This window comes from Cornus florida, unplaced genomic scaffold (genome assembly GCF_030987335.1).
Source record: "Cornus florida cultivar Cherokee Brave unplaced genomic scaffold, ASM3098733v1 CherokeeBrave_3.0.0_Hap2_Chr08, whole genome shotgun sequence".
NCBI lineage: Eukaryota > Viridiplantae > Streptophyta > Magnoliopsida > Cornales > Cornaceae > Cornus > Cornus florida.
The window spans coordinates 38,924,263-38,946,227 of record NW_026775578.1 but is presented as its reverse complement, the minus strand read 5'-3'; the positions used below and the strand labels follow the sequence as shown (position 1 = coordinate 38,946,227).

At 36.5% G+C, this 21,965-nt stretch overlaps 1 protein-coding gene across 1 annotated transcript; it reads left to right on the top strand.

The window, feature by feature from the left end:
• The first annotated feature begins 560 nt into the window (after positions 1 to 560).
• LOC132271380 (uncharacterized) lies at positions 561 to 19,256 on the top strand. The gene is made up of 5 exons (XM_059772734.1): positions 561 to 1,102; positions 1,851 to 1,901; positions 13,756 to 13,889; positions 18,592 to 18,692; positions 18,791 to 19,256. The coding sequence occupies exons 1-5, from the start codon at positions 674 to 676 to the stop codon at positions 18,970 to 18,972; spliced, it is 897 nt and encodes a 298-aa protein (XP_059628717.1). The 5' UTR covers positions 561 to 673; the 3' UTR covers positions 18,973 to 19,256.
• The last annotated feature ends 2,709 nt before the right edge of the window (positions 19,257 to 21,965 follow it).

Below are 21,965 nucleotides of genomic sequence, written 5' to 3'. Positions count from 1 at the left end.
CTTTCGGTTTGATTTTATGTATAAGAAGAAAAAAAGAAATCAAAGTAGTAACCCTTGGGAATGTTGAATTCATTGATGGTTTGATGAACTGTTTGGCGATCCACGCACAAATATAGTTTGCTGGTAACGGGAGTTGGATGATACATGATTTATTTGTGGGGAGGGAGAAAAAGAAGAAGAAAAAAAGGATTGTGCAAGTGTCTTGTGAACAGTTGGCGCATACAGCGAAATCCTAGTAGTAATTTGTCCATTTTTGGTAGTTGGGTGGAATAGCACTATTCTCAAAAATGGGTATAATCTGCTTTTTTAATTTTTAATATTAGATAATTTTTTAAGACAAAATCTGATTTTTTAATTTTTTAGGACGAATGTCGTCTTTTGATTCCATCACCCATAAGGTAGGAATTTCTATTGTTCTAATGGTATATAAGCATTGAAAAACGTATGAAAGATAGAGAAAAATAAAATAAAAATAAAAATAACTAATGAAAAAAAAGAAAAAGAAAAAAAGAAGAAGGGATAGTATTACTATTACCGCCCCTCGTTCCTTTATTATTATTATTTATCTATTTATTTTCTTCTCGTTCCATTTCTCTCTGAGACTCTCACACTCACCCCTTTCTAACACACCGTATTCAGATATCTCAAAACCACCTTCACCGTCGTCGTCGTCATGAAACCACCTGGTCTGGTCACTGCTCATCATAATTATCATTATCATCACTCTACTCCAACCTCTAATTTTCTCTCTCAATTCTGTGTTCTTGCACGAACCACTTCCATTTCACACCTCAATTCCAATGCCTTCCTTAGACCTTCTTCTACAATACCCATCTCTCTAAATCCCCCAATCGTCAAACCCTCTCGTTGGATCACACTATGCTCCTCAATTCCCCCAAAATCGTCCGATGTGTTGGCCACCAATCAGTACGAAGAGACTCAGAATTTTAACAATGATCTTCTTGATGTTGAAGATAACAGCGAGAGTCGTCGATTGAACGTCGAAGTGCGACAACCCAATATGCCACCGTATGTTTCTCAGGTGGACAAGTTGAGCTTAAGCGACCGGGCTTTCTTTCTCTTGGCCTTCATTGCTTGCACGGTACTTCAATTGCTTTGGTTAATTGATTGAACGAGCTATGTGTTGGATAGTTGTGATTGATTAACTACGAACCTCGTGGCTTTGATTCCCAAACATGGGTTTTCAAATTTATTTATTATTTCTGCAACTATTATGACTTGTGACGGTGGTTTCAATGTTTTGCTGCTTTGTGCTCCAATGGTGTGGTCCATTCCTACTTCAATTACTTTGGTTAATTGAATGAACGAGCTATGTGTTGAATAGTTGTGATTGGATTAACTATGAACGTCGCAGCTTTGATTTCTTAAGATGGGTTTTCAAAATTATTTCTTAATTCTTCAACTATAATGAGTTATGACAGTGGTTTCAATGTTTTGCTGGTTTGTGCTCCAATGATGTGGTTCATTCCTACTTCAATTACTTTGGTTAATTGAATGAACGAGCTGTGTGTTGAATAGTTGTGATTGATTAACCGTGAACCTCACAGCTTTGATTTCTGAATATGGGTTTTCAAATTTATTTCTTAATTCTTCAACTATAATGAGTTACGGCAATGACTTCAATCTTTTGCTGGTTTGCTGGTCCTATGGTGTGGTCCATTCCAGCCCACCCGCTCAGACGCTTACACACACACACATAAACATGGCTTTGAAGTGCTGTGATTATAGTTGGCTTCTTCTTGGGTCGAAAATGTTTCAGTTTTATTGATTTTTCTCTATTTATACCACTTTGTTTTGTATTGATAACAAGTGATATTTGATGCTTGCAGACATCTGTGGCATTTACAAGCCTTGTTATTGCAGCTGTTCCAACACTATATGTGAGTTTTTTTTTTTGACATTTTGTTTAGTTCGATTACTCTTCTTGTATATGTCTCAAACAATTATATTTGATACATACCTTGTGTTTACTTGGAGTCTGGTACTCCCACAGGTTCAGTATAATAACGTTTATGAATGCCTTTTGGAAGAGTACATTGTCATGCATAAAACCTAATGATAATTTTAAATGGATTGCTCTTCACATGACTTGGATTTCCATAATCAGTAAAGCACCAAGCAGGAAAATGTAAAATCTTGAGAGGGTAAGGTTATACTACAGAACACAAACGAAGCATTGAAAAGGATAAAAAGATAAAGTCTGCATAAGGGGGTTCTTAGAAACCTATTGTGCCCTTGCGCTTTTGGAGTACCATGCTTGTTAGTAGACATGATGCACATCTTCTTAGGCCTTTGGGTTGGGTTTCTTACACCTTCTTCAGGTACCAATATTAGCCCAAGTAGTTTTCATCCAACTTCCTTTTGTTTTCATTTCTACAGGTGGAATTTTCCACACCTCAAAGTAATTTCCTTTTATTCTTACACTTCCTGATCCTTTTTTCTGAGGAGATGACTTGAGTTTGCTACTAAGTTATCTTTTATTCATTTACGTTTGCCTCTACACTTTGCTTTCCTCCTCCTATGGTTGGCATGAAATAATGAATATAAAAAATGTTTGAGGATACTGAAAATACTGGCTTTCAAAGATGAATTTCATTTATTCTTTATCTCAAAAGGAGACTTGACAACTTTACCTTTATTTCTCACCTATTGGAACTCACTAGAGTTGCCTTTACCATTTTCTTTCTTTACTCTTGCTTAGGCCAGTTAGAGAGTCTAGGCAGCTTAGGGACTGGATAGCTGGGACGAGTATTAATCAATTTCTCAAAAGCCTATCACACATCAGAATCTGTTTGGTTTCTGAGAAGATCGACTCAAATGGCAAACAAGAATAAGGGACAAACTTGTAGGATTTAATAGTTTCCTTATAAGAGTGAATCTTAATGTGAATTTGAGAAAAAGTATGCCTACTTCTAGATTGTGGAGTCTCATCAGTCATCAATGTGTAAGGGATTATTGATGGTGTTAGCTATGAAACAAAGGCTGCATTGTTTCGAAAGTTTAAGTGAAAACTGTAGAAATCTATGTAAATGGGGACATTGAATGTGTTGCATGTTGATAAATGCATTGTGGAGGGGTTGCTCTCTGCTGGTGTTCACTGTCAACATGAGTAATCTTGCTGAAAGCTAAGTCTACAAAACAAGATTAGGTGTAGTACCATGAATAGGCCGACATATCGACCATGAGAGCAGTACCTCAGTGAATTATAGACTTAAGCCACCAAGCCAAGTACTCTTAGGATCAGGACACCAGTATATTCATTGGGTTGGCACTCCATAACCGTGGAACTGTGTCCACGTGTCAACTGGATATTAGAGATTTATTTACTTGAAGATTGTCACATAACCATGTTGGCTACCCACAGTTGCTAAATCCATAAAATACATTTTCTTCGTCATTATGAATTTAAGGGCTTGCAGTCAAGAAGAACGATTGGGAGTAATTTTAAAGGTTATACTCTATTCAGGAAGCTGTACTGTATACTTCTTTCTTTCTTTCTTTCTTTATTTCTTTCATTTTTAATTCTAAAAGTTCACTATTTTACTTGTTAACAAACGTCAATATTGCCAAAGCAGTGAAGATCAACTCGTACTTCTGCATTCCTGTTTAAATCAATTTTTTTTTTTAAAAAAAAAAAAAATTGAGCCCACAACCTTTAGTGTCTTGGATATTTTTTTTTATTGAAACAATTGAATCTGCAAAATATTGTCAACCTCTTGCGTCAATAATTTCCATTTCAATGGTCTTCCATGTTCAATTTTTAATAATCTTGATGCATGGGAGTCTAATGTTGAGGGTGGGCACTGGCACAACAATAAGGTGGTTTTATTGTGACATGGAAGTTGTGGGCTCGAGACGGAAAACTGCCTATCCGCATACAGAGGTAAGGCTGTGTGAATCTAACCCTCTACAGACCTCAGACCCCGTAGTGGTAGGAGCCTCGTGCATTTAACTGCCCATTTTTTGCTTCAACTTCTTTATTCTCAATGGAAATTAATTTGTGAAGTCTAGGAAGATGAGTTGAGCATATTTATGGACTGCCTTTAGATGATCACTGTTCTACTTCGTAAGCTCATTAAATTTTCTTTTTTGGTTCCTGATATTTGTTTTTCTCGTGAAAGTAGGGAGGATATAATGTTTTGGATTTATTCCTGCATAAACAAACACGGTTGTATGAACCAAATTCCTTGTTTGTGACTGTTGGGGGAGAAATCCACGCGATCCAGTACGGCATTGTTTCCCTGCAAAGAAAAGAGTAGAAGATCGATGAAACTTGACGGCACCGGTGTGGTGCCTGCCAAGAGCTCTCTGAAGATCAAGTCAGTCACCGGAGGTCTAAAAGAAAGACAGGGATTTAATAATCATTTTTTGTCGTACCTTTATTGACTCGTAGGATCTCATTCTTATAGCCGTTTTCCCTTAGTTCATTTGCGAGATCAGAGGAGATCATTTGTTGTCAGATTTGTCAGGGATATGATTTACTCCTTTGTCTTTCTCAAATTGTGCCAAGGTTATCCTTACCCTGTTGAACCACGTCGTTTTTCATTATCCTGGATAAGAAATGTCATCATTCTTATCCGATAGAAATCTTTATCTTTGATAACGAAATATTTCGAAAGTCAAAGAGGTCTGGCGGCTGGTCAACACTTAGTTGCCTCTATCGTTAAGTCAAAGTAGATTAGGTTTATTTTTCCCTATCAGTTACCCCCCATTCCCAAGCTTGCTCGTCTAGTTTTGGGAATGTAATATTTTTTTTTTGTTGCCCTGGGAACAGTTCCTGCGGGTACTGTTCACATGAACAATATATATATATATATATTTTTTTGGTACCCTCGGGAACTCTTCCCGTGGATAATCTTCTCTTGGGTAGTATTCCCAATGGTGGAATTAATACAGATACCAAATCAAGGTTCTGTTTTAGAAGGGCATGGACTTAAACCTATGGTCAATGACTCTTAGTGATGTAAAACTGGATTTTTCTTTTGAAAATCCAATATACTATGTGTAAACTTTATTGGTTTCAGTCAACCCATCCCTTTGGCAAGGGAATAAATTTTACGAGCTGCACTCAGCTCGTCGTCCCTTTAATAAGGGAATTAGTTTTTACGAGCTTCACTCAGCTCGTCCCTTTAGTACAGGACACTTGTTTACTATCCCTTATAGTACGGGGATATTGATTACGGGATTCATTTAGCCCGGGTCCTTTTAGTACAGGACATTTATTTGATATTGTTTACGGGATTCATTCAGCCCGGGTCCTTATAATACAGGACATTTATTTACTATCCCTTATAATACGGGGATATTGATTACGGGACTCATTCAGCCCGGGTCCTTTTAGTACAGGACATTTATTTACTATCCCTTATAGTACGGGGATATTAATTACATGATTCATTCAGCCTGAGTCCTTTTAGTATAGAACATTTATTCATTCAACCCGGGTCCTATAATACAGGACATTTATTTACTATCCCTTATAGTACGGAGATATTGATTGCAGGATTCATTCAGTCCGGGTCCTTATAATATAGGACATTTATTTACTATCCCTTATAGTACGGGGATATTGATTACGGAATTTATTTAGCCCGGGTCCTTATTATACAGGACACTCATTATCATCCCTTGTAATACGAGGATATTGCAAGTATAAAGATAACTGACCAAGAGTTAATACAACTGAAAGGAATTTTATTACAGACCATCATTGCCTCAAGGCTTATTGAAAACAAAATAACACGTGAGGGAACTACCCTCCATTTAAAATGGTTAACTGAGATGCCCTCAGTCTTTATTTTGAATGACTTGATAAGGCTAATTCCAGCTGTGAGACAATTGTTAGTCGGTATACTTATCTGAGTCTTCCTCATTGCTTTGGCTGAAGAATGATCTCTTATAGCTGGTAACCTTTTCATCCCTGGTGAGAGGGGCTGACCTCTTCTTGTCCTCTTCTTCCTTTTCCTTCCGTGCATTCATGGCGTCTTCAGCGTTCATGTGTTTCTGCGCTCTGATCAACAACTCTGCCATACTGGTGGGAGGTTCTTTAGATAAGGCGAATAAGAATCTGGAGGTTTAGAGTCCTCCTATGAAAGCAGTCAAAGCCACCTTGTCGTCCACCTCTTCTACCTGCGACATCTCTGTGTTGAATCAGTTGATGCATTCCTGGATCGACTTAGGGGTGGCAATTCGGGTTCGCGTGTCATAACCGTGTCATGTCGAAGTAGGGGTATAACACTAAACAGGTCAACCCGAACACGACACGATTAATAATCGTGTCACATATCCTAAACCCGAACACGACACGTTTATTAAACGGGTAACACGACACGACACGTGTAACCTGTTTAATAAACGTGTCGTGTTAGACACACCAAACACGACCTGTTTACCATGTTTACCGTTTAACCTGTTTAACTCGTTTAACCTGTTTAAAGTGGCCAAAGATTAAAATACTAGCAAACATCCAAAAAAGAGATTAAAAGCCAAAGATAAAGATTAAGTCACAAGTCATAAGTTACAGACCACCGAAATAAAGATAAGTTATAAGTTATTACAGACCGAAATAAAAATATTTAATAGAAATGTCAAGTAACATGCAATCTTCTTAAAAGCCAAAGATCCACAACTCAAAAACTTCCTTCTGGAATTTGCATGCACTCTTTTCTGAAACACCCAAAAGTAGAAATTCCTACAAAATAGGTAAGTGTAAAATAAGTTTAGATAATAATAATAATAAAAAAAACAGATTGAAATATAAAAGAATGCATGTAACAAATTATGTGAAAAATAAAACAAATGTAGAGGGCTTTTTTACCTAGCTAGATTTTAATGTTCGGTCACGCTAACACTGGTGGAACATTGGCCTTCAGCAGGGTCATCATTGTTGATATTAAGTTCCATCACATTATCAATCAAGTCATCCACTTGAAGCTTCATTGTATCTATAGTAAAACATACACAAAAAATTTATTACTTCACTATTTTCTGCAATAATAAAAATATAATTTGAAATTTATTATAAGTTATTTACCTTTCAAACCAAAAAGCCAATCCCTCGTGCATACCAAAGCCTCCACATTTTCTGGTTTAAGTGCACTACGATATTGATCAAGAACCCGACCACCAACACTAAACGCAGACTCAGAAGCAACTGTAGTGATTGGAATGCTCAATATATCACGAGCCATTTGAGCAAGCACTGGATACCTAAACTGATTGGCTTTCCAATAGGCAAGCACGTCAAGGTTCGCATTCCTATTGATTTTTGGTTCATCTAAATAGAGTTCCAACTCTGATTTTTGGGCATTTCCAAGCAATTTATCATTCTCAAATGAGTCAAATTCCTACATTACAGTAATTAAGAAAAACAAATAGATTAATCAATGGTAAAAGTAGAAAAATAAATAGATGTAATGAATAAAATAGGCATTAAATGAATTTAATATCTCACAAAAGTATTATTCACCTTCATAACATCAATGAACTTTTTAGTTAACTGCCCCTTATCAACTTGCCGGTTCCCACTTTCATCATTTGGTGAAGATGTGGATTTGGTGGTACAAGCCATAGGAGAATTTAACAAATATTGATCAAAAAGGTTAAACAATGCATCACGAACTAGTGTGCTCTCAATGTTGTTATCACCATTAAGCTTGTTATAGCTAAAAATAACAAACCCACGCTTGTATCTAGGATCTAAAATCACAGCAATAGCAAGGATCATGCTATAATCAAACCAATACTTTGCAAACTTTGAATACATTTGAGTTGCCATCTTGCTCATAAACTGATCCTTACTATCCATTTCCTCTCGCAATGTCAATTGAACCGAAAACACAGATGGAAAATACAAGTTTGCTGTGGGATACTTGGATCCAGAAAAGATGTTTGTAACATCATAAAAAACAGTCGAGAACTTGTAAATCTTTTCTATCTTACTCCACTCCTCTTGAGATGGGCAGAACTTGTAATTTGAATCACTCAACTGCAAATGACAAAAGCCCGACGATAATAAATGGCAGACTCAAGCATAAGATATGTCGCATTCCATCTTGTAGGAACATCTTGTCTTAACCCTCTTTTACATTCTAAGGAAACATGAGAGACACATTCCAAGAATTTTTGTTTCCTCATTTGAGAACCTTTGACATATTTAACACTCTCACGAATCTTTATGATAGATTCATCAACCTCTTTTAACCCCTCTTGCACTATCAAATTTAAGATATGTGCACAACGACGAATCTGAAAAAACTCCCCAGCACTTAATAAAGCATCATTCAAATTGAGTTGAGACTTCAACAATTCAACAAATGAACAGTTTGAAGAAGCATTGTCTAGAGTAATTGAAAATAGTTTCTTTTCAATCCCCCGTTCAGTTAGCAATGTATAAATCTTTTCTGTCAAAGCAACACCATTGTGTGGTGATGGCATGTAAGAGAAGTTCAAAACTCTTTTTTGTAAGCGCCAATCCACATCAATAAAATGTGCAGTAAGAGATACGTACCCATCAGTGGTCAGAGAAGACCACAAATCAGATGTTAGAGAAATCCTACCATTTGTTGATTCCAACATATGTCGAAGCCTACCCTTTTCATTTTTATGCATCCTTAATATGTCAGCCTTGGCTGTGTTCCTACTTATGGGCTGAGCCTCCTCATTTAAATAACAACACATGTTTCTATTGCCCTCATATTCAACAAATTGAAATGGCAGATCATGCATAATGATAGCAGCACTCACTAACTCACGAAATTTATTAAAATCAAACTTAGAAGCACACATAGATATGGATCCAGATGACAGAGATAAAAGCAACTGACCTATGTCCCGTGTATCCCTCCTAACACACGAATCTATATGCCTGTTTAAATTACCAGTGCCATACCTGCCCTCCGCAATATACTCAGTCCCACACTTCTTACATCTGCATCTTCTTTTCTTGTCTTTACCGTATATCATAGTGCAACCAAACTTTTGATGTGAGTTTTCTTTTGCGCTTCGTGTCCTGTTTCTTTTTCGGTTGCACTTGCACATCTGCATTTTCATTCTGATCCACTTCAAGGTCAATTAAATCAAGATCATCTTCTGATCCACTTTCGTCAAGTCTCATGGCAGAATCCATCTAAATATTACCAAAAATAAAAAATAAAAAAATAAATCAAACATATATAATAATTAATAAAGAGGACATATATAATAATGATTTGTTATAGTACGTAGAGAGCGTAGTAGTAAAATAGTATGGGAATGCTGATTTTTCACATATATGCAAAGGGAAAGAAACTAGTATTATTGCATTGCTGATGACATTTTTATGGCGAAATCTTATTATTTCAATTCAGAGTCCATCTGTATAGAGGGAATTTCATTCCTCACAAATTAATGCCCATAAAAGAATTTAATAAAAAAGATTAAAGAGATTTTTGTCAGCAAGTAGAAATGTTTATTCTTAGATTTCTAAAAAGGATCCATTAAATGGTAGCAATACAGTATTCATTGTGTTGTTGCAGTTGTAAACAATAAATACTCCTACACTTGCATTTCTAATTAATCAACACAACCAGTTGGATTCAAAACAATAATAAAAAATAAAATAAAAAAATTCGTGATATATACCGTAAAATACTAGATCATACCATATTGGCATACTATTATGATATTATCCTCTTCTTTATTTTATTTTATTTTTTTCCTTTCACATATCCCATATGTCGTATAAGTTTCAGCCTTTCTAAAAATACAATTGAATAAAACAAATATGGACCAACAAACATAGTACAAATGTACTAAATTGAAAACAAAACCACAAGAAGAAGAGGAAGAAAGTGGTATCATTAACTTTTAAAATCCAACAAACGCTCAGCTAAATGGAAAGAAAAAAGAGTACTAAAGAAAGCTGTGCATGTCAGAAAGCTATAAAAATTGATAGCTATTATTGGCTTTTTAATTATCCAGGCATATTTGCTAAGTAAATCTCCTCTAGTTGACATCACAAACTGATATTTCAATGTCCAGACAAATAATTTTCCTTAAAACTGACATTGTTGATATCTGTCTACTACTAGGGTGTGTTTGGAGGCAATGTTGAGTAAGAATGACTCCTTATTGTCCATGGCATGCTATGATGCTATGATTGCTATCTATTGGTTCTGAATTGCAGTTAAAATTGGGGTCTTGAACTACTCAAATGGTTCTACTAACTTTTATTCTCACTGAAGGTCTCAAGCAGCCATTTCCAAACCGAAAAAAGGAAAAAGGAACTCTGGAATAACCCTTGTTAAAGTCTCCTAAATTGGGTGGTACTGGTACTTGGTCAACAACAAAACGAGAACTTTTTAAAAAATGGGATGAGAAGAAGAAGTTTCTGTAGAAATTTGCTATGATGTCTACTACTAAACTTTAATTGAATCTTCACAATAAACAATGAGTTCCAACCTTGATGCTGTAACTAGGCAATTACCGAAACATTTAAGTGAAATTAACATAGAAGAGTAAAAATCAGTAACAGAGCATAAAACTATAAATAGAATAGAATCATTACTATAAACAATAACAAATAATTACATGTTTAAAAGTAGATCTGAAAGAAAAAAATTAAAGAAAACTTGTTTTCAAGTAGATCTGAAAGAGGAAAAACAAAAAAAATCGACCTCTTGTTGTTTCAGAGTAGATCTGAAAGAGAGAAGACAAAAAAATTAAAGAAAAGTAGAAAACTTACTTCGATTGTTCAAGGTTTGTGTTCTTCGCTGGTTCGCTCGAAGTGTAGACTGTAGTGTTCTTGAACTTCTTGGTCGCTCGAGGTGTGCTGGTGTGGTGTGGATTTGAGAGAGAGAAGGAATTGTCTGGTGTTGAATCTTTCAGAGAGAGAGAGAGAGGGGAAAGAGGAGAGACCGAGAGGTCCGAGAGAGAGAAGGAAGAGTGAAGGCGCCGCGTAAGGTAAGACTGAAGAGTTGTCTGGAGACTGGACCGACTGGTGTTGAATTTGTTGATATATTTTGTATAATAGCCTTAATAGGGTTTATTGTGTAATAATAAAATGACCAAAATGTCCCTAATAATCAGGTCAAAACAGGTAACGGGTTAGACGTGTTCACGGGTGACACATTTAATTAAACGAGTTAAACGGGTTAAACGGGTTGAGCCATATAAACCCGAACATGACACGTTTAACTAAACGGGTTATTCGTGTCAACCCGTTTACGACACGAACCCGTTTATGGTAAACCCATTACCCATTTAACTCGTGTCGTGTACGTGTCGTGTTGGCTGGTCGTGTCGAACTTTGCCACCCCTAGATCGACTCTCCCTTATGTTGCTTCACAGTAAGTAGGTAGGTGGCCGGCCTCCTATACCTTTGACCTGCAATGAAGTAGCTCACAAACTGCTTACTCAGTTCTTCGAAGGTGTTGATGGTTCCTGGCTTCAGCTTGTTGAACCAAACTCTTGCCGATCCCTTAAGTGTAGTGGGAAAAGCTTGGCACATGATTTCATCTGGCACGGCGTGTAAATGCATGAGAGCTTGAAAGGTCTCCAGGTGATCGAGGGGATCTTTGGTCCCATCGAAGCTTTCGAATGAGGGCATCCTGAACTTGCTAGGCAAGGGGCATTTCATAACGGCGGGGCTGAACGGCAAGTTGGTCCTCTGCACCAGGTTATCTATGGCGGCAGGACATGTCCCTTTCATAGCCTGCATTACATTTTCCATTTTCGCCTTAAGATCATCGATCTGCAGGTCAAAATAGCTAACTTTCTGTGTCTTTTCCTTAACACAGAAGGTTGTGCCTGTCTGAGACTGGGGATTCCGCGGAGGCGGAGTAGGAGGTTCTCTGTGTCGGTTTCCGACTTGACTTTGTTCTGCCTCGAACTCGTGAGGGGGATCGTTTTCTCGGTCCTCCTCGTTTTCTCCCCCATCATTCAGATTGGGAGGATATGGGTTGGACAATTCTTGTTGAGGTGGTGGTCCCGCTGGGATAAGATGTTGCAAGATCTTTACATTTTGTTGGATCAACTGGTCCATACCCTGATTCAGAGTTTGGACCTGTAGTTCTAACGTTGCAAGCCGTTCCTGGTCATTCAGGACGTTTGGGTGTTCACCCGACCCTTCTCTTTGATTGGATCCCTGCAACGATGTTTCTTTTCCAGTTACCATATCGGACCGCAAGTGCATATATCCAACCGAGTAATTTATTGATTTAAGGGAATCGTCGTTTCCCACAGATGGCGCCAACTGTTGGTGGAGAAATCCACGATGTCCGGTACGGCACCGTTTTCCTGCAAAGAAAAGACTAGAAGATTGATGAAGCTTGACGACACCGGTGTGGTGCCTGCCAAGAGCTCTCTGACGATCGAGTCAGTCACCAAAGGTCTAAAAGAAAGGTAGGGATTTAATAATCATTTTTTGTCGTACCTTTATTAACTGGTAGGATCTCATTATTATAGCCGCTTTCCCTTAGTTCATTTGCGAGATCAGAGGAGATCGTTTGTTGCCAGATTTGTCGGGAATATGATTTACTCCTTTGTCTTTCTCAAATTATGCCAAAGTTACCCTTACCCTGTTGAACCACGTCGTTTTTCATTATCCTGGATAAGAAATATCATCATTCTTATCCGATGGAAATCTTTATCTTTGATAACGAAATATTTCGAAAGTCAAAGAGGTCTGACGGCTGGTCAACACTTAGTTGCCTCTATCATTAGGTCAAGGTAGGTTAGGTTTATTTTTCCCTATCAGTGACAATCTTGTTCCCCAATCCCAAAGTGGAAGTATGAACTTAAAATCAACACAAACTAAGACTCAAATTAAAGCAAAAATGGGTAAAGCCTGAGTGGAATCCATAAGAAATTAAAAATGTACTCTTTTTCTTGTTATCATACTCTGGATCATATTGTGCTCAACTTAATGCTTTTATCTCATATTGTTAGTTGCTACTGCTAAGGAATGGGTATTCGTACCCTAATTCTTCCACTTTGTAGGTTTTCTTGTGTGTTTTTTTTTTTTTGGTAACTTAATTCCTCTCTTTGATTGCCAGTAATGTTGTTAATGCCAATGTGGAGTTTATGAGAATAGTTATGAGGATTACATTTATTTAGACTCAATAAAATTCAGTTGTCTTTTTTTTTTTCTTAGTTGGTACTCACACACCCATGCCTCCACTGAGGTTTGAACCCATGACCTCCCTTTAAGAAGTAGGGACTTAGTACCGCTGGGCCACTCGCCCGTTGGTAATTCAGTTGTCTTTTTAATCATGCGGTATGATATTACTATATGAGTTAACTATTAAACATCTTTTCTCCATCATTTCTGCAATATATTCTTCTCTCTCCGCATTAGGATATTCATTAGGTTGGATAAATCTTGTGTATGCGTGAGTTTGTGTTTAAGGATAAGTGTGGAAGTGGGTGTAAATAAATGTGTGGTACCCCAAATTCTCTGTGATTTTTCTGTCTTCTCAAATATATATATATTTTTTTTATCTCATTATTACTTTTTTACCAAAAATAAAAGATGTTGAGGCTTAAGAATTGGAAGTTCAAACTTTATGACCAAAAGAAAATAAATAAGAAAGAAGAGTTGAGATTCTATCTCCTGCTTTAGATTTTCACCTTATGAAACATGGCAATATCTTGACCGTAAGGCCCAATTTGTGTTGTTCTTGGATACGCTCAATTTTATCCATGGTTAAAAGAATGGTCTATAGAATTAATGCTGAATTCTTGTTTGTTTTGTAGGCAATGGGTAGGGCGGCAATATCTCTTTCAAAGTTGGCGGACACTGCTACTAAGGAGCTCCCTAGTACAATGGCTGCAATAAGGTTATCGGGCATGGAAATTAGTGATCTTACCCTTGAATTGAGTGACTTGAGGTAACAGAATAAATCCTTCCATGTGGCACTTTTTTCTTTTTCTTTTTTGTCTGCCTTCATCACGAGGTAGATTGATATCCATTCCAATTGTTGCCTTAATTCGCTGGCCTTTGTAGGCAACCAACGGACTCCCTGTAGAAGCATATTGTAAATGCAGAAAATAAATTTTAGATGACAAAATGTTCTTCATAATAAGATGGTTTCCCAACTCCAAAAGACCGAGTCTCTCATTAAGGCTATGCATTGGTAGCTTGATATTTGGGTCTAAAAAACTTTGTTTTTTTTCCTTATTTTGGCTGAGCTTTGTTTCATAGCAAGGGAGAGGGTTGCATATAAGAAAAGGAGTAATGCTACCACATAGCCAAAAAGTAATGCACAAATTATATCATCACGTAGTCAATATTAAAGTGACACCATTTTAAAAAAAATCAGCTCAAAATACCATAAAATTAAATTATACGAGACAATCAAAGATGATGGTTCAATTTCTTCAAATGAAGTCAAAAGAAAGAGAATATTATTAAAGTTTGACTGATATGTGTGATCTATTTTGAATTAATTTTGATACAAAATTTGAGTATATAATCTTCATACAATCCTCTTTCAAAAGTTTAAGGCTTGCTTGGTTTGCCACTCAAAAAACAGTTATCAAGAACTCAGGAAATGGAAAACTGTTTTTAGAGAACTATAAAAGAGATTTCTCTGAAAATAGGCTCTTTTTTTTTCTTTTTCTTTTTTTTTCTTTTTTTTAACTGAGTTTTCAAAAATCGTCAACCAACCTGATTTTTGTATGGTTTTATGGGTTTAAGTTATCAGAAAATCGAAAACTGTTCTCAAAAAACTGAACCAAGTAGGCCCTTAGATTTTTGCATCTATATTATGATCACGACAAAACGACAGAGAGCTCATGAAAACTTTCATGAGATCAACCACATGATAGCATTACTCTAAGAAAACTCTTAGCTAACCAAGGTTCATGAAGCGCTATATTTATGCATTCTGGTGATTCCATTTTTTCCTTCGAAGGAAAACTAATTACTCTTTTGTTTAAGCATATCTAAATACAGTGCAATACATAATAACAGGTTTTGGTTGGTTTATTCTGCTGAGTCTATCCCTTTTATTTTTGTTGGCACAAAATCTTTGTTGGATTTGTGAAGTTTCCATATCGTTATGTCCAGCGAAATATCTTAACCAATACACTAACCATGTTGTTGATTTTACCACCTTAACCAAAACTGATGGCTATAGATGATCAATATCTAAGCTTCTTGATCTTTAATAGTCACTCTTTATTATGTCAGTAAGCGCTAAAGATTCTATTGACTCAACATCAGATAAATATTACAAACTTGGGCTTTTGTTACATACATAATGACACTAACTTCCAACAAAATAATAATAAACATTCTAATTCTAATAATTTCTTGTATTTGTTTGAGGGCTAATGTGCTCCAAAGTTATTGGGCAGAAATTTTAGAATTTTAAGTGCTCCAAATATTTGTCTTAACATTTTTATATTTTTTTCATGAGTTTAGACATGCTCATGTTGTATTTATAAGAATTCTTAAGTACACAATATTATTAGGAGCTAGCGCTCTAATTTTGTAGAAACTTACTATTGAAGATTTAATAGAGGAATCGGTGGAGAAAAATCTTTCAGTATGTTGTTTCCTATTATTGAAGATTTAGTGTTACTGGAGGAATCAGTGGAGAAAAATCCTCCTTGTTCCCTATTTCCTATCTCTTTTCATTCTTATAATTTCTTCTCCTATATAAAGGAGCTTCCATAATTGTAATGTGTATGAATTGAGAGAGTATTATAAAAGTGATGTACCTTTGGGCTCTTTGTGCCATGGATGTGGATGTAGGCCCTAGTGGCTGAACCACGTAATATCTGTTTGTTCTACTCGTTTTATTTATCTCTTCACTTTCGATTTATGTTTTACAAGATGGTATCAGAGCCTAATTTCTCTTCCTAGGTTCAGACCCCTATTTTAGGGTATTCCCTTAGCATCTAAAATGTTGCTAAGGGTTTCTCGGTACTATTTGTGACTTGTTTGGGCTGCCGGTTTGTTCGGCAGTAATGTTCTTTGCCTTTGCCATGTCTCTGTCAGGTTTTTGTTGACTTGTTTGGACTGTCGGTGTGTTCGGTAGCAATGTCTTCATCTTTGCCATGTCTTCGGCAGTTTTATCGACTTGCTTGGGCTACTGGTGTGTTCAGTAACATTGTCTTCACCTTTGTCATGTCTCCGACAGTTTTTTGCTGACTAGTTTGGGCTGTCGGTGTGTTCGGTAGTGTTATTCTTCGTTTTCTCTTTTTTCTCTTCATCATTCACATTTGTTGCTACTTTTCATCTCAATGGCAAGTTGGGCATTCATGCTCCAACTTGAGGGGGAATATTGAAGATTTAATAGAGGAATTAGGGGAAAATCTTTCAATAATTGATGTTGTTTCCTATTATTGAAGATTTAGTGTTACTGGAAGAATTAGTGGAGAAAAATCATCCTTGTTTTCTATTTTCTATCTCTTTCCATTCTCATAATTTCTTCTCCTATATAAAGGAGCCTCCACCATTATATTTTGTATGAATTGAGAGAGTATTGTAAAAGTGATGTAGCCCTTTGGGCTCTTTGTGCCGTGGATATAAGCCCTAGTGGCTGAATCACGTACTATCTGTGTGTTCTACTTGTTTTATTTATCTCTTCACTTCCGTTTTAAGCTTTACAACACTTACAATTCTCAATCTAACCCAACTATGTGATACCAAATGCCCCCTTCACTAATCCAGCACACGATTCCAATTTCAACAATCTTGGAGTGATATAGAGGGTATGGAAGCAAATAGATGGTCCAAGGGCAAGGAGTTGGTGATGATTTGTTCTTTATTGTGGCGTTCTGATCAGAAGGGGACAAGTCCTGGTATTTGATTGGAGAGCTTGCTGAGATTGATAAATATTTTGAAGTCACCTTGTCCTGGCGATCGAGTACTCAAGATCAATTTGGTTTGTTGTGATGAAGGGGGTGTCTCATGCATGGGCAGACCCGAGAGTTTTTGCTTGGGGAACCAGTATGAAAATAAATTATGAGGTAATAGTAAGAAATTTTAGTATATATCCTTAACAATAAAGATAATAATATAAGAGGTTATTTACAAATGAAAAGTACTTTAGAATGCTTAAGTGTATAAAATGAGAAAAATGGAAACAGGGATTCCATTTTTTTTTCCTTCTCTTTTTCTTTCTCTCAAAATGTAAGTAAATAAGGTAAACAGTAGCCCAGATTGAACCATTGAGGCTTGTTTATATGTTTTGAAGGGGCCACAAATATATATATATATATTCAGAACGTACTATTTATATGATACCTATTTAATTGGGTTTTTCTCAAAAAAAATAAATAAATGGTGGGGTGAGTGGGGGAATGCTCCCAAAATCCCCATGTAGGTCCACCCATGTTTTACGTTGTTGCATTACCTCTGCTTGAGCAGGATGGACACTAAACGTGCAGATAGATGCATGTCAAAGTGATGGTATTCCTGATGGATTCGCATGTCCTTAAGGCAGGACATCCAAATATGAAATTGGTATGACTGCTTCTTTAGACTGCTTCTTTTGACCTATGTTCTTTGAATCGTCTCTTGGGAGGAACTCTAATTTTGGAATATCAAATTTTCCGCCCGGTGTTTTGATGCATAGCTGCTGGGGTGGTGCTGCCAGTTGCTTGAGACTAGTCCTTTTGAGTGGAATAGGGTATATTTAGACCAATTGTAATGTTCGCTACCAAGTTCATGCGTTTCAAAGCTTTGACCCAAGTTATGTTGGGTGAGGGACCCTATGGTTATGTTTGGCTGCTGTGCTTTGTCTTTCTTTTTTATTTTGTACTGGACTTGTGGCCTATAAAAGGTTTTCATCTGTTGCTTCTGAGGTGATTGATGTCAATACCAAACTTTACGTAAAATAATGTCACTATCTCGAGAATAATACTAAATGTTAACTTCTTTAATCTTACCCCTTCTATAACCATGTCTTGGCAGAACCCAAAGGGTAATCTTACACTTAGGGCCTTAGGTGAAGTTAACTATGCGAATCTTACAGCCACTTGGCTGATGTTTGTATGTATTATGTTCCTGATAGGGACAAGTGTTGTTATCTGTTAGAGGATTTATTTTATTATTAAGGGTAGACTTGTCTTTTCCTTCTTTTTAGTTAGGGCATATTCTGTGTGTGTGTATATATATATGCATTGTAATACGGAAAATATTTACGATTCACTAATATAGCATTAGTTCTAAGTTTTCAGTATCCACTATATTGTTGTGATAGTCAATACTTTACAGTTTCTTGTGTTGGGGAAGACCATCCACTACGATAAATATGGTGAACGTGGATAGGTGGCCGATTATATCAGCTTAAGTGTATTATGTAAACTAGTATAATCCAACTCTCTGTTTTGGTCCTGCTTCCCCCCTTTTTTTAAATGACTGTTACATTTGGGAGCACCGAATCGGTGCCTTGGATTTGGGATTGGAGGAAGTTTAGTTCAAATTTTGTACTAAACTTTCTCCAATCCCAAATCCAAGGCGCCGATTCAGTGTGGCCAAACATTGCAAACATGTATTTCAGTAGTTTTTCATTACTCTTGCTTAAACCATATACCAGTAATGATTTTGGACTTAATATGGTTTGTTCCATCTGGCAGCCAAGAGATAACTGATGGGGTTAACAAATCCACTCAAGCTGTGCAAGCAGCAGAAGCTGGAATTCGACAAATAGGTTCTTTTGCTCGAGAACAGACTATGTGTATGTTTACACTCTTTTCTACTTTTATGTCTAACAGTTATCTTCTCTCTCTTTTACCAGAATTATTGTAAGTATATGCTCTCTGTTTCTATAAACAGCAATGATTCAGGAGAGGGCAAACCTACCCATCATCTCTTTGCAACCAGTTGTTGCAGGGGCAGCAAAGAAGACATCCCGTGCCGTTGGCCAAGCTAGAAAAACCCTCATGAGTATCATCTCCCGAGGCGAGTTTAGCTTGGAGAATGATGATAGTGATACAGTGGATAGGTTAGAATCTTAGAGCTTGGAAAGTCCATATTCTTTTGTTACCCTTTCTGTGGATCATAGACAAAGAAGGCATCAACCCAAAAAGTGTAGTTTATTCAGACAATTTATATGCATAGATAATTTAAGGTCTATATGGCATATGAGAATTAGAGTACCTAAATAGATAGAATTGCAGATTGGCACAACCATTATGCATGCTTCTTTATGCGTGCACATGCATTTGTATATGACCATATTTATACGTCCACTTTTACATTTTTTGGATTGGAAAGGAAAATGACTTTATTTATTTATTTATTTTTATCCCCCTAGGAAAATGAGACTTAACTCATCTTAAGTTGTCAAAAAAATGATACTGTAGCAGATTGGTTTCAATGTGTGTGTGTTGGGGGGGGGGGGGGGGGGGGGACACAAGAGGTTAAGAATAACCATTTTAGGATTGTCTTTTCGACGGATAAGAATCCTCTCCAGCGTTGGAGAGGTCCTGCACAGAATCCAGTGGTTAAGATCTCCAGCGTTGGAGAGGTCCTGCACAGAATCCAGTGGTTAAGATTGAATTGATAACTGGGACCTACTGGTAATGATGCAATTTTAACCACTGGATTCTGTGCAGGACTTCTCCAACGCTGGAAAGGACATCCTTGTCCTTTCTCAACCATGGTTACTTGGTGAAAGCATATAAGCTCTAAAATTACATGAAAATCGATCTTGAATCAAGGCTGGTTTGGTGACATTTTCATTTTCTTAATTTTTAAAAAAATGAAAATAGTGAAAAGTCCTGGAATTGTAATTCTTAAATAGTTCATATTAATGGACTCAATTTTTGTTTTTTTAGCATAAAATTATTTTAATAGTCTTATGAAAACTAGTTATTTTCGAGAATATTTTGTAAATGTACTTCTCCCTCCACTTTGAGAAAGATTTACATTGGCTCTCTTGGTGTTGGTATTATTACCTAGTAGTTTTTTCCTATGTTAAGGTTATGTTTGCATATCTTAATTCAAATTTGGTAATGGAAAGTTACCAATGGATTATTGTTCCCCTTCCTCAATCTCTCGTGCTTCTCGGTTGTTAAGCATGCACCTAAGTCGCATAAAATGGGAGTGAGAACGAAACCGTGAGGGGGGGGGGGACACAAGAGGTTAAGAATAACCATTTTAAGACTGTTTTTTCGACGGATAAGAATCCTCTCCAACATTGGAGAGGTCATGCACAGAATCCAGTGGTTAAGATTGAATTGATAAATGGGACCTACTAGTAATGATGCAATTCAATCTTAACCACTGGATTCAATCTTAACCTACTGGGACTTATTGCATCATTACCAGTAGGTCCCATTTATCAATTCAATCTTAACCACTGGATTCTATGCAGGACTTCTCCAACGCTAGAAAGGACATCCTTGTCCTTTCTCAACCATGGTTACTTGGTGAAAGCATATAAGCTCTAAAATTACATGAAAATCGATCTTGAATCAAGGCTGGTTTGGTGACATTTTCATTTTCTTAATTTTAAAAAAAATGAAAATAGTGAAAAGTCCTGGAATTGTAATTCTTAAATAGTTCATATTAATGGACTCAATTTTTGTTTTTTTAACATAAAATTATTTTAATAGTCTTATGAAAACTAGTTATTTTCGAGAATATTTTGTAGATGTACTTCTCCCTCCACTTTGAGAAAGATTTACATTGGCTCTCTTGGTGTTGGTATTATTACCTAGTAGTTTTTTCCTATGTTAAGGTTATGTTTGCATATCTTAATTCAAATTTGGTAATGGAAAGTTACCAATGGATTATTGTTCCCCTTCCTCAATCTCTCGTGCTTCTCGGTTGTTAAGCATGCACCTAAGTCGCATAAATGGGAGTGAGAACGAAACCGTGAAGGGGGGGGGGACACAAGAGGTTAAGAATAACCATTTTAGGACTGTTTTTTCGACGGATAAGAATCCTCTCCAGCGTTGGAGAGGTCCTGCACAGAATCCAGTGGTTAAGAATCCAGTGGTTAAGATTGAATTGATAAATGGGACCTACTGGTAATGATGCAATTTTAACCACTGGATTCTGTGCAGGACTTCTCCAACGCTGGAAAGGACATCCTTGTCCTTTCTCAACCATGGTTACTTGGTGAAAGCATATAAGCTCTAAAATTACATGAAAATCAATCTTGAATCAAGGCTGGTTTGGTGACATTTTCATTTTCTTAATTTTTAAAAAAATGAAAATAGTGAAAAGTCCTGGAATTGTAATTCTTAAATAGTTCATATTAATGGACTCAATTTTTATTTTTTTAACATAAAATTATTTTAATAGTCTTATGAAAACTAGTTATTTTCGAGAATATTTTGTAGATGTACTTCTCCCTCCACTTTGAGAAAGATTTACATTGGCTCTCTTGGTGTTGGTATTATTACCTAGTAGTTTTTTCCTATGTTAAGGTTATGTTTGCATATCTTAATTCAAATTTGGTAATGGAAAGTTACCAATGGATTATTGTTCCCCTTCCTCAATCTCTCGTGCTTCTCGGTTGTTAAGCATGCACCTAAGTCGCATAAATGGGAGTGAGAACGAAACCGTGAAGGGGGGGGACACAAGAGGTTAAGAATAACCATTTTAGGACTGTTTTTTCGACGGATAAGAATCCTATCCAGCGTTGGAGAGGTCCTGCACAGAATCCAGTGGTTAAGATTGAATTGATAAATGGGACCTACTGGTAATGATGCAATTAACCACTGGATTCTGTGCAGGACTTCTCCAACGCTGGAAAGGACATCCTTGTCCTTTCTCAACCATGGTTACTTGGTGAAAGCATATAAGCTCTAAAATTACATGAAAATCAATCTTGAATCAAGGCTGGTTTGGTGACATTTTCATTTTCTTAATTTAAAAAAAAATGAAAATAGTGAAAAGTATTGTAATTCTTAAATAGTTCATATTAATGGACTCAATTTTTGTTTTTTTAACATAAAATTATTTTAATAGTCTTATGAAAAATAGTTATTTTCGAGAA

Excerpts from the sequence above, each read along its gene's own strand:
- LOC132271380 (XM_059772734.1), top strand. The coding sequence starts at position 674 with ATGAAACCACCTGGTCTGGTCACTGCTCATCATAATTATCATTATCAT. Across the intron at positions 1,103-1,850 it reads TGGCCTTCATTGCTTGCACG|ACATCTGTGGCATTTACAAG; the intron begins GTACTTCAATTG and ends TGATGCTTGCAG. Across the intron at positions 18,693-18,790 it reads TGCTCGAGAACAGACTATGT|CAATGATTCAGGAGAGGGCA; the intron begins GTATGTTTACAC and ends TTCTATAAACAG.